Source organism: Thamnophis sirtalis, unplaced genomic scaffold (assembly GCF_051295495.1).
Source record: "Thamnophis sirtalis isolate CommonGarterSnake01/CBP01778 unplaced genomic scaffold, rThaSir2_p1.2 scaffold_5, whole genome shotgun sequence".
Lineage (NCBI taxonomy): Eukaryota > Metazoa > Chordata > Lepidosauria > Squamata > Natricidae > Thamnophis > Thamnophis sirtalis.
The window spans coordinates 42,007,975-42,020,379 of record NW_028261385.1 but is presented as its reverse complement, the minus strand read 5'-3'; the positions used below and the strand labels follow the sequence as shown (position 1 = coordinate 42,020,379).

Here is a 12,405-nt window from a genome sequence, read left to right as displayed (position 1 = left end):
GTAAAGTCCAGTATAAATGTAATGGCAATAATATACAGTACTTTATCATGGTTTCTGAAGAGGTTTCTTCAAAAAAGGAAGAAGTGGCCAAAGATAAGATAAAATGGTTTGAAAAAAATATATTGTTGAGATGAAAGGTAGATTTAAACTTGTTAAATTTATTATGATTTTTTCAATTCATGGATGGTTTTATTAACATTTAAATGCCACCTTACCAAAAGATCCAAATGGATCGTCTGAAGCGTCAATAGTTATCACTGCCTGACTTAGACTCCCGAGTTGTGCTCCGCCTGTTGTCTGATTGAGCAGCTGCACAAGGAAGGACTCCTCCCTTTCAGGGTTAATATCATTAATTATATAAATTGGCATGGCTTTGCTGGTCTCTCCTTCTAGTAAGACAACATCTGAGGAAGCTACGCTGTAGTCTTCACCTGTGTATAACAAAGATGCCTATTCAAAAACATGATGATACTATTTCTTTACATTATTTGAAATTCAGGTCTAATGAGCAGAATCTATGAGAAAAGTTGGAGAATATAGAATATGCTTGAAACAATACCAACTATTTTATCCTATAAAATATTTGGCATTCATGTTTTAGCCATTCCATATTTCATATTGCTACAACCCAAACCTTCTTTAAAGAGATAATGTTAGCATACGTGGTCTACTGAAAACAAGTACCCAAATAGTGTGCATATAGATAATTGATATTGTCTGCTCTGAATTTTTTTTTTCAAAAGCTAGCATGCTTTATCATCAAATTAATTTGTTTTACCATGAGAACAATATATCTGGAAAATTTGAAAAATGATCTCACGTTAATTAACACAGTAACAGTTTACATGTAAATTTAAATTAAAACATGACAGAATGATCATGTAAACTTGAATTCAGCAAAGGACTGTACATGCTATGTTATATGTTTTTCTTTTGCTTATTCCATGCTGAAACATTTCTATATCTTACTACATTATAAAGCCATATTAGCAGATATCAGAATGAAGCTGGTAGGTAAACATTTCAGTCACCTGGCACAAAAGGATACACTGGATTATATCCTTCCTGCCTTATCTACACATTGAGATGGAAGGCATCAAGAGGGAAGTTTGACCATGTATTTAAACTAGGCTACCCAATTCAGATCTTTTGCTTCAATGAATGGATGCAGTTAGCAAAAATGAGTGATGGGAATGGACCAATGAACACAACTCCATTTTATCATAGATATACAGTAGTTTGAACTGGATGAGCAACAAATGCTCAAATAACAACAACAACAAAAGAATTTCTGAACATGCTTAAGGATTTTATGACATGCAGGCATATTCCATATAAAGCTTTCTGATACTATAGTATTCTTGCCATTTGATTATAGCTAAAGTATATGTGCAAAGTTGTACATTTTTGCCATTGCATTGTAGTCTCTTCACTCTCTTACCAGGAGTTGCTGTAATTGGCACTGCTCTAAATTTCACAGAGACATCTGCAAAGATTCCTCCGGTTCTTGTAACATTGATTATTGGTCCAATATAATTTTCAGGTACTTGGACAGCTGGTGCAGAAAGCTGTAATGTTCCAAAAGCATCATCATTGGCATTGATAATTATATGAGCAATTGTATCAGTAGTAGATCCAAGGCGAGGAGAATCTGAAACTGAAATACAGAAAAATTTGAAGGATTTCCAATTTATTTTTTACAATAACTATAAACTAGAATTTTACAATGAAATAACAACCTTATATCTACTGTTTTGGAAAGATAAGCATTGGTTTTTGAAGGACATTTGTTCTGATTTGCAGTAATTATAGCAATATTACTGACACCGTCCAAATATCCATTCATGTACAGTATACAGAGAGAGGAAGATAAATGTGGACGGCGAGGGAATACAGGACCAAAGCAACATTCATGGCTTATTTCTACTGGATTATTACCAGATCAGACATCATTTCAAAAAATACAAGCATGGATAATTTCATTTTTTTATCAAGGTGGTATCTATGTTATGGAAATGTGGGATATGCACATCCTAGTCTACTTGATCTGCTCTAGCTTCAATTATTACTTTCCTCAATTATTCAGTTTATTAGCCAGCTTTTGTTTTATAGTAAAGTGAATCTTCGACATTAATCAGCAGCAGATTCTAAAATTGGATTTGCCATGGTTTTTTTTTAAAAAAAAAAAACCCAAGACACAGAATAGTCATGGTTGTGTGTGAAAGTGTGTTAAAAGAGAGAGTTAATCTTGATTTTTTGTGACTACATAGACGTCCATCCATTTTTGTTGACAAGTTTTTCAGAATGATTGCTTTCTTCCTAGGGCTGAGAAATAATAGCCCAAAGTCAACCAGCTGGCTCCTATGCCTATGACAGGACTAGATTTTCTCAATCCTAGCTCAGTACCTTAACTATTAAACCAAAGTGGTTTTAGTCATGTATAATGTTGCTAAATAGAGTTTTGTAAAGAAAATGTAATTTTGGATTATGCTTTAAACATTACTGAACAAAAGACAAAGTTAGCCTTACTTGGCTGATGATTGACTTCTCCTATCAAAGTAGCACCAAGAAGCTCAACAAATACAGATTCCGATTGCTCTGGTTCATCATCATCCAGAATAGGGAGGTGTAGTGTAGCTTCATTTTCATTGGCTGGAAGGATTACAAATCCTGAAATGGGCAGATAATCTTCTCCCAATGTTGCCCTTGCAATATTTGATGGCAGATAGAGTGAGTCATTTTCATCACAAACAGTTCTATATGTAACCTTGACTACTCCCAAGTGACCTTTCAACCTTACTATTGTTAGGGTGACATTCTTGGTTTCTTCCTCAACGTTAATTGGCCTATTTTTTTCAGAGAAAATCAACAATCCATATGGGTCATCATTTGCAAGAATAGTCAATGTAGCATTTGTGTGAACTCCAAGCCGCCCATGTGTAACATTAATGATATAAACTGAAAATGTCTTGTCTAGTTCTGGAATTTCATCAGGCAAAATATTTACAGTTAAATTTGCTTTTCTTTGCTCTATGTGAAATGTTATGTTGCCACTTGTTGCAGTCACATCTTCAGTATCATTTGGCACTATGAACCAATATAGCATCACCTGAGACAATGCACCATGATGTCTAATAACCTGAAAAGCAAAGCAATACATCATTATTATTGTATCATGTAAGAAATGATGTCTTAGCTAAACCAAGGTTCCTGTGCCACTTTAGATATTACATAGACACTTCTTCACAATATTAATAAGCAAAATAAATTTGAAACAAGATTCCTAGGCATTCAGCAGTTTTTATAACATTTCTGCCATACAGTCATAATCCCGTCTCATGATCTTTGTATATAATTATCCTATCAGTCTTGCATCTTGATACTGAACTTGAGTATCACTAATATGAGTGCTATAAATGAGTAAAATATAAGGTATTTCAAATTTTCTGTCATAAACCCCAAGTATCCCTGCATATTAGAGTGAGATCATGACAACTACAGTTATCAGCAAAAGAAAGCCTATTTTTGGAAGAAAAAAAAATAATGTAGCCATGGAGGATTTCTATAACAAGTATGCAAACACAAGAGTAGTATATGGGACTACATCTGTAAACCTCAAATGTGATGATTCCTATTCCATTTTCAGGTTCCATTCCACTGAGAGAGAGGGATTCAGCACCGAACTCAAAGACTCCATGTGCATCATCAGAGGCTTCAATAGTCACTATGATATGAGATGCTATTCCCAGATTGCCTGCTGATATAAAGGACAAATATATAAATTATATATATCATGCATTAATTCTAACAATTGGATCACATATAATACCCAAAGTTTAATATCCTGTACCAAAATAAATGCAACTCAACTGAAACAGAAGTATGGCTACTTAATTTTCCCAAAAGGTTTGAATTGCGACCCTAAACACACAGGTAGGTCTAGACAAGAAATATTAAGCAAAGGCAGCTTTCCTACCACTGTCTTCCCACAGTATTCACCTAACATTGAAAATCTTCTTCCAGAGGTTGGAAGATACTAAATGGAGGTATTTCAGAGGATACCTTTTATACAACTCAGTTGCTTAACTCTTTCAGCAAGTTTCCCTGTCTTTTCTGGGTCTGGGGAAGAACTAGGGGACAGAGAAGTCTTTAAAACTATTTTATTTATAAATCATCATGCCAGAAATGTGACAGGTTGGCATAATAACTTTCTTTCTATGTCAGAGGTAAGAGAGGATCTGAAAAGTGTCTTTGGAATAGACAGCTCTCCTTATGTCTCCAGGAAAGAAATCTGGTAATATACTTTGAAAATAAACAACCTGCCAGCTTTGAATAAGAAGAGGGGAAAGGCTAAGTTCTTATTAAGGTAAGATTGTACATTACTGTACCGTTTCTTTTAAATGCTGGGAGTTAAAATCCGCATCTTAAAAGTTGTCAAATTTGAAAAATACTGTTTTAAATAGTGAACCATACTTCTAAGAGAGGGTGAAACTCCAGAAATCACTGCTTACCATATTGATGGACAGGAGGAAGGAAGTAGAAATCACCATCACCACTACCACTGCCACCATTAAAGAATTCAGAAACTTTAAAAAGACAAAGCCAAAGATGATACTTTTTTTGTGAGCTACCTGTATCAATTATCTTTAATTAAGAGTAACAGATACTTGATAAGTGAAAAAGCAAAGAAGAAGCAGAATCTATAAATCAAAATTCTCTGAATTAGTAAATTCTGGAAATAATGCTAAAACAAATAAGGATATTTATTTATTCACAAAGTAGACTGCCTCAAACTGAGCTTAACTCCATGCAGTTTTCTTTGCAACAAAGCGGAAGTACTTTCACATTGCTTTCATCTTGTTTTTTTACTTCACAGTCTAATCTATTCAGCCCAGTGATTTTCTGTGAGTTTCTCAGATGACTTTTTAACCAGGTTAGATTTTTTTAATGATCTGCCAAGAATACATTCAGCAAAAGAAGCTCATGTGCAATAATATTTTCATAGCATCAGAGGTAATCAACTGTAGCCATAATGGAGAACCTATGGCACGCAGAGCCCTCTTTGCGGGCACACCAACCGTCACCCCAAAACAGCTCCACTATGCATGTGTGCGTGCCTCCCACCAGCCAGCTGGTCTTCAGGTCTCTGTGCGGGGGTTGCATACACAAGGTGTGCATCCACAGGAGGCTCATGCATGGGGGTGCGCATATTGTATTTTGGGGGCTCTGCAGCACCCCTGCACCCAGTTTTGAGCCTGGAAGGCCTCCTGCACCAACCTGGAAGCCAAAAATGGGTAAGAGGGAGGTGGCGCACATGCAGGGGGTTTCATGTGCATGAGCCGGGTGTGGGGGCAGTGGGGAGGTTTGCACATGCATGCACAAGGGTCACACACATATGCATGGGGCAAGGTGCATGCAGTGGGTCATGCACACATATGCGGGGGTTGGGGTGCGAGGGCACATTGTATTATGGGAGCTCGCATGCACTTTCGGCACATGACAACAAAAAGGTTAGCCATCCTTGAACTATAAGGACTGGCTTAGGTTCTGGGTTTCTACAAAGTTATCAAATACTTGTTATTTCAAGTTTTGGAGCAGCTTCAGATAAACACGTGTCAGATAAAATGAGGATTTTGACACATACTCTACTACCAAGATTCCTGACAACATATACTATAGAGTACCTAGTTTATGTGGAGTATTTTGTTTAGCAACAGAGAAGATATGCAGCTAATGTTTTCAAAAGAAAATTAAAAATATGCTTTTTTTAAAGGAAATTCAAGTTATTTTTGAAAAGAGTTTTGCCAGAATGAATTAAATATAATAAATTTCAGTTCCCAAAGAGACGAATGTGTTATTATTATTCCATGACCCTTTACCTGCTCCATCTGGATTCAGCAATTCTACTTTGAAAGCCTTTTCTAGCTCAGGGATAGAATTATCTGTAATATTGACAAGAATGTGCTTGTATCTTTCTCCTGGCAGAAATTCCAAGGTCCCTGTAATTTCCTGCAGGGAACAAAAAATGTATTAAAATATCTACATGAGGATGCCATTCATCAAGTCATCAATTACTTGGGACAGGTCCACGGCTGCCATAGGGGTCACAAACCTCTGAGCCACCTTGGACCTAGCCTCACAGGGTGTCAAATTAAAACCCTCAGGTGCCAACAGCTAAGGAACTCTATGGCCAACCCAGCCATGAAATGTAGAAGTTGAGGCAAGAATCCCTTAGGTAGCAGGGACAGCAGTATACTAGCAGCAATCCCAACTATTCCCTTTACTCTGAAACATTGATACTGTAGGTGACAATGGACATACTATTTAAATGATAAACTCATATAGATGAAGTTAAGTGGCCTCTGTCAACCCTTTTAGAGAGTTGCTCATATACCTGATAATCTTGAGGGCTGAATGCTGTTAGTGCAACTGTTCTGTATTGTGCCATAATTGTCCCAAGTAAGCCTTGTGCTCGAACAACAAGCAAGCTGACTTGCCCTACTTCTTCCTTGACAGTAATGTGGGGTGTTGTCGTGGCTGAAGTAATGATTTCATCGGTGTCTGAAGAAGGCTGCCCAACAGAGAACTGCAACAAACCTGCCAGGTGAAAAAATATACCTTGCATTATTTAGCCTTAAGTGCAGGCAAAGAATATTTATTAATAAAAATACATTTGTCTCTGATACATAAATTTAATATATAAAGATCCATGTCCATTTGGACAGGGCTACATTTGAATCTGAATCATAGTGAATCTGTATACAGCTATAGGAAAATATGCTAAGGTATGCAATTTTGCAATTGGATAATATATTCCAGCAAAAAAGATTACTAGCTTTCTCCAATTGGCATAGGTTAATAGTGGATAGTTATACTAAAAATTAGCAGACATTCTACATAGTGTCTGCTTTTCCATGTTTTCTCATTTCAAGAGAACTATTTTCTTTCTTGAAAAGAGAAAACATGGAAAAACAGGCACTATGTAGAATGTCTGCTGATTCTTAGAGATGAATTGTATAAATTATTTAAATAATTTTATAGCAATTAATTAAATCTATCTATATATACATCTATCTACAATATCTATCTATCTATAATGATATAACTATTCAAAGAGCAAAACAATAATAAATGATATACTGTATGTATGCCACAGGACACAAGTCACAGTAAGTTACATCCCAGAATGAGTCAACTCAACACAGCCAACTTGCCACGGGACAACTAGCCATGGACAATGTGCTGCTGCTCTTGGATATAGCTGATGCTTCCAACACTAATAGAAATTGCATCACTGCATCCGCCAGTGGTGCTTTATTCTATAATTTGAATCCCTGATTTGAATCCAATAGCCAGGTGGTAATACTAATGTGGCCTGGATTACAAGCACACAGATAGAAGAGGCTTGGGTTACCCAAAAATCTGTAACACTGCATTGATAGGGCAGTTTCTAATGGCCTCTTTTGCAGGCCAAATTTACATTTTCTAAATCAGTGTTTCTCAATCTTGGCAACTTCAAGATAGATGACTTCAACTCCCAGAATTCCCCAGCCAGCAAAGCTGGGTTGATGTCCACCTATCTTAAAGATGCTAAGGTTGAGAAACACTGCTCTAAATAATCATACATTTAAATCTCAGGAACATTCCTATAGATTCTATTAATTAAGCTGCAGTCCCCTTCCTATCCTTTTAAACGGTTAATTCTGTGTCTGACACATTTGTTTTAGGATAAGGTGAGGAGACAATGCATTTTAATTAGCAAAGAATGCTTCCTGATATATTCATTCAGCTTTAAAAAAAATTCTTACACCCTGTCACTGATTTTGTTGGGACATAACCATATATAAAACTAAATATAATAAATCATTTAAAATTATTATGGTTTAGGAAAAATTTTGCTCGATAATACAATATTATGCCTGTTTTATTAAATACAGTAGGGTGCATAGCTAGTAAAACAATGGCTGTAATTTTACAAGATTTCCACATTAAGTATTTTTAGTCTTCTATCTAAAATGTTGTGAGAGTTAGGGAGGTGTTTTACTCTTAGTAACATACAGCAGTGGATGAAGAATGCTTGTCAATTCAAAAGTCTTATATTAACACATGAATGTAGCATTACATTGCAGACCAGTAAACTATCTATAGCACATACCAACTGTCTACATCTTAAATGCTATATGTAAATAATTATACAATAATCTATACAAATTAAGTATGAAATTTAAGATGTAAACACAATTTCTATAAGTATTACCATAGGGGTGATCACTAGCTTTGACAGTGATGTAAGTAGTTTCCTTCTCTGGATCTATGCTAGCTCCACTGGTTGGGGTTGAACCTGTTTTTCCATCTCTGGTAACTGCAGATATTAATGTCACCTGAAAATATTCTTTTAGTTCAGGTATATCATCATCAAGTACATGCAAATTTAGAACCTGGGGGCAGGAAGTGATGGGATAAAGATATAGGCAGAAACCCAAATTAAATATAAGTATTGTTATTGCATTTTAAAAAGCAAATCCAAAAGTGTGAGAAATTTTACATAAACATTGTTGAATACATGAAACTTTAATTTCAATCTGAGAAGAATATATTACAACCAATTTTAAAATTTATTAACCTGACAAGTTTTTCTAATGAAATCAAGAGCTCATTGGCCAACAACCATTAGGTTATTCCAGGGGTGTCAAACTTTTGGCCCGTGGGCCAGATGCATCACACACTGGCCACCCCCACCCCCGGTTTAATGAAGGGGGGAAAAGTCACTATATGTCAAGTGACAACAATGTGACGCTGTGAGTTTGACAACCCTGGATTACCCTATCTCAATACTTTAAAACTAATGCAAGTAAAGCATTATTTAAAAAGCTGATAAAGGAGAAATTTAAAAATGAACAACATTAGGCAAAACTATTAAATATAGCATTAAATGTTAAAATTTAGAAATACTTAAAAGAAATATAAACAGAAAAAATAAAGATGCAAAATATAGTTAAAGCCTCTATTGTGATTTTAAAAGGCTTGGGAAAAATTAAGAGTATTTGTACATTAATAAAAAGACATTATAATGGGTATCAGGCAAGCTATTTTAGATGAAAGTTTAGTATCATAGAAGATACAGATAACAAAGAATACTTCCCTCAATATCAGAATCATTTAATTTTTAAAAATACACAAAATTTAGTGTTAATATGGTGAAAGTCTTACAGAGACTATCTAATACTTTCTGGTTGAAAAGATTTTATAGCATTTCCATTCTAAATGTTATTCATCATTCATTTAAGTGTAAACAAATAAAAATAACTACAAATTAGGTACATCGGTAACTAGTACAATGAGCCTTCATTTAAAGCCACAAATATACTGAAATTAGTGTGCATTCTGGAAAATAGATTACCAAAATATATTATCCAAATTTCAAAGCAGCAAGGCATAACAATTATATTATTAACTTGAAGAAGAATGTATGATTTACCTCTGACCTCTGGAAAGGAAGGAATTTTACCATTCCACTACTGTTAGCAAAGTCAGTAACAGTATAATTAACGCCATAAGAATCAATCTGAGAGATAGCGTAATACACAAAAACAGAATCCAAGGCCCCTCTGGTGCGTTCCACTACACAAGATACAGTAGAACCTTCATTAGAGACCTATGAATAATAAGAACTTCAATAAACATTATGATAAACAGAAGATTTGAGAATTTTGAGGTTTGGATGGAAATAAAATATGAAGTCACATTGATATGTTATAATAAAATCAATATTCAGCTTTAAAATGCATAAATTCATATTTGGGGGGGGGGAATCTCATTACACACACATGTTCATTTGTTCAATAGTTATTTTGCCCCATTCATCAACTCTAAAAGCTCCCTGAGCACTTTAGCAATGATTAACAGGGAGACATTTCTCATGAACAAGATTACCATATAAAATATCTGAAATAAAAGGAAAAAAAATGGAAGGAAAATAAGAAAAGGAGGCACCAGTTTTTAAAGTCAGAGTTTGCATAATAATCATCTGTGAACTACTGTAAGAAACAAAAATACTAGAAAAAAGCCTTATATCCATTGTTTGCCCATGTGAAATCCTCTATCTTAATTTCATTCCTTTTCCACTCCTCACAGTGATTTATAACAACCTGCTTATAAACTAACTTCTAGTTAACAGTTCCAGTGTTGCTAGTATGAAGACTTTTCAGCTAACAAGATTAAGCAACATGAGGACTGCATTTTGATAGCAATGTGCTATCAAGATTGCAAGGTACCATTATCTCCATACTGCTTTTGGTAGGTTGAGGTCAAAAAGAAAATGAGTAGTTCCAGTTTAGCAACTGGCAACTCATTTATTGAGCAAAGCATCACTAAGTGAAGCCACAGCTGTGTTTATGATCTTACTTCAGCTTCCCTTTATTGATCTGTGAAGGTCATGTAAATGCACAGATTTCTTGCAAAGTTGCTTTTTCATCACTATTATGATGAAACAGCTCTAAAAGAGGCAATCACTAAATGAAAACTACCCATATCTAGTACTGTAATGGCGAATCTAGTACTGTAAGTGGCATGCAAAGTCATGCAGCCTGGCATGCATGGCGTCACCTGTTCTGGGTTTCTGGCATGCAATAAGCTGGCCTTTGTGCATGCGGCAATGCTCTAAACTGGAAGAGCTGGTCTTCCGTTTTCCAGCTTGAGTATGCGCACTGGCCAGCTAATCGGAGCATGCACATCAGTAACCTGAAGACTTGCTAGCTGGCACGCATGCATGCGCTGGAAACCAGAAGTTCATTTTCTGGCACGTGCATGCCACCTAGGCAGCTCCTCTTCCAGTTCACACCCTAGATGAGCATGCACACGCCCTTTTCAGCACTTGGTGCCATGTGTGCGCGAGCTCCTTATTCGGCACTTGCCGCTGAACAGGTTTGCCATCACTGATCTAGCATGCATACTGGTTAGACTTGAATTAAGGATTTTCATGGATCATGTTAATAGGGTTTTTCTACCTCTGGAATACATGCTCCTGTGAAACCAAATAATCCATTGGCATTATCACTTTTCTGGATTCTTAATGTTGCAATTGTGTTTTCTTGTGAAATCCGTGCTCCTCCATAAACTGAAATAAGCTTTAGAATGAACAGCTCCTCTCCCTCCTCTTCTTTGTCATCTTTGGCAGAAACAATGAATGATTTATTCGTTTCTCCTTGTCGATATTCTAAGTATCCAGAGATGGGATACAAATCAGACCTTGCCGGCATAGCGTGAAGTTCATTGATCTCTTCCTTTGTTAATTTACATTCATAAAATCTTACATCTTGCATCAATCCTTTATACCTGCCGCCACCATTTATGCCAGCACCAACTTTCATTATTCCTGGTCCTAGAGAAAACAGGCCCACAAATAAATATTGTTTTTAACGCTCCAACTTTTAAGTTTTACAAAATTAAATTGGTTAGCACTATACATAATCACCCATTTTGAATTTTCTTATCTAAAACAAGAAAGCTGACTTCAATGTAATTAAAATTAAATGCATGTATTAATCTTTATGTAGTAATCAATTCAGTGTAGTTAAAAGATTTTTCTGGCTCAAACTTCGTAGAATAATGTTTTGCTTTCATTTGTTTTATCTAGCCATTATTTGAGCCCAGCAGAACTAGGCATAACAAATCTGATTTATTTAAAAGCAAAAACAGCAATCTGTAAATTGAATAAACTTACATGTTTTTGATTTGTAAAGTTTACTATTGTAAAAGTCTGGTTTCTGTTAAATCTTAAAAGGCTTCAAGGAAGCAATAAACAGGATTCAAATCTTTATTTATAAAGGCTGTTCTCCTCCAGCTTGAAAAAGTAAAGAGGACCTACTGAAACTTTTCTATAGCTTTTATTACTCTCCTGCTAAATAACAGCTACGAAGTTCTGCTTCACCAGAAAGGTTTCCCCACCAATACGAGAGGTAGTGTGTTGGAGTGTTGGGCATAGAAGACTGAATATAAATTAATGGTGCAGCAACTGGTATGACCTGTGGCTGATGATCTGCCTTAGGAGAGATCAGTCTTTTGATGCTGAGCTTCTGATGTAGAATGAAAATCTGAGAATTTTATAATCCAGTTTTAGTGGATTGAGACAGTTTGGGTGTATGCTTTCCTACTGAAAGTGGTATATCATGTGATGCACTCAGTAAGTACAATTTAATTCTCCATCTATTGCATCTGCACATTCATATTTCACCAGAAAATGTGAAATATGAACATTTGCTCTCAGAAGCTGTCTATGCTGCTTTTAAAGAGTTCTTTGTGGTAGAATATTTTGGGTCTGGGTTGTGATGGTACCTATTTGCCATGGTATCCTTCTGGCTCACTAAAAGATTTAGGTATAGGCAGTATCCCTATTTGTCAGACAGA

The 12,405-nt window shown here is 35.7% G+C and overlaps 1 protein-coding gene across 1 annotated transcript in view; it reads right to left on the bottom strand.

The window, feature by feature from the left end:
• The window catches only part of ADGRV1 (adhesion G protein-coupled receptor V1), a 232,189-nt gene that overhangs the window by 186,177 nt on the left and 33,607 nt on the right, over nt 1-12,405 (bottom strand). The window contains exons 20-29 of the mRNA XM_087715712.1: nt 11,007-11,380; nt 9,479-9,655; nt 8,258-8,438; nt 6,395-6,597; nt 5,880-6,009; nt 4,512-4,586; nt 3,615-3,754; nt 2,530-3,139; nt 1,442-1,657; nt 216-431 (exon numbers count right to left, since the gene is read on the bottom strand). Coding sequence (XP_087571838.1) covers nt 216-431; nt 1,442-1,657; nt 2,530-3,139; nt 3,615-3,754; nt 4,512-4,586; nt 5,880-6,009; nt 6,395-6,597; nt 8,258-8,438; nt 9,479-9,655; nt 11,007-11,380 — 2,322 coding nt within the window. The remainder of the gene's footprint in view (nt 1-215; nt 432-1,441; nt 1,658-2,529; nt 3,140-3,614; nt 3,755-4,511; nt 4,587-5,879; nt 6,010-6,394; nt 6,598-8,257; nt 8,439-9,478; nt 9,656-11,006; nt 11,381-12,405) is intronic.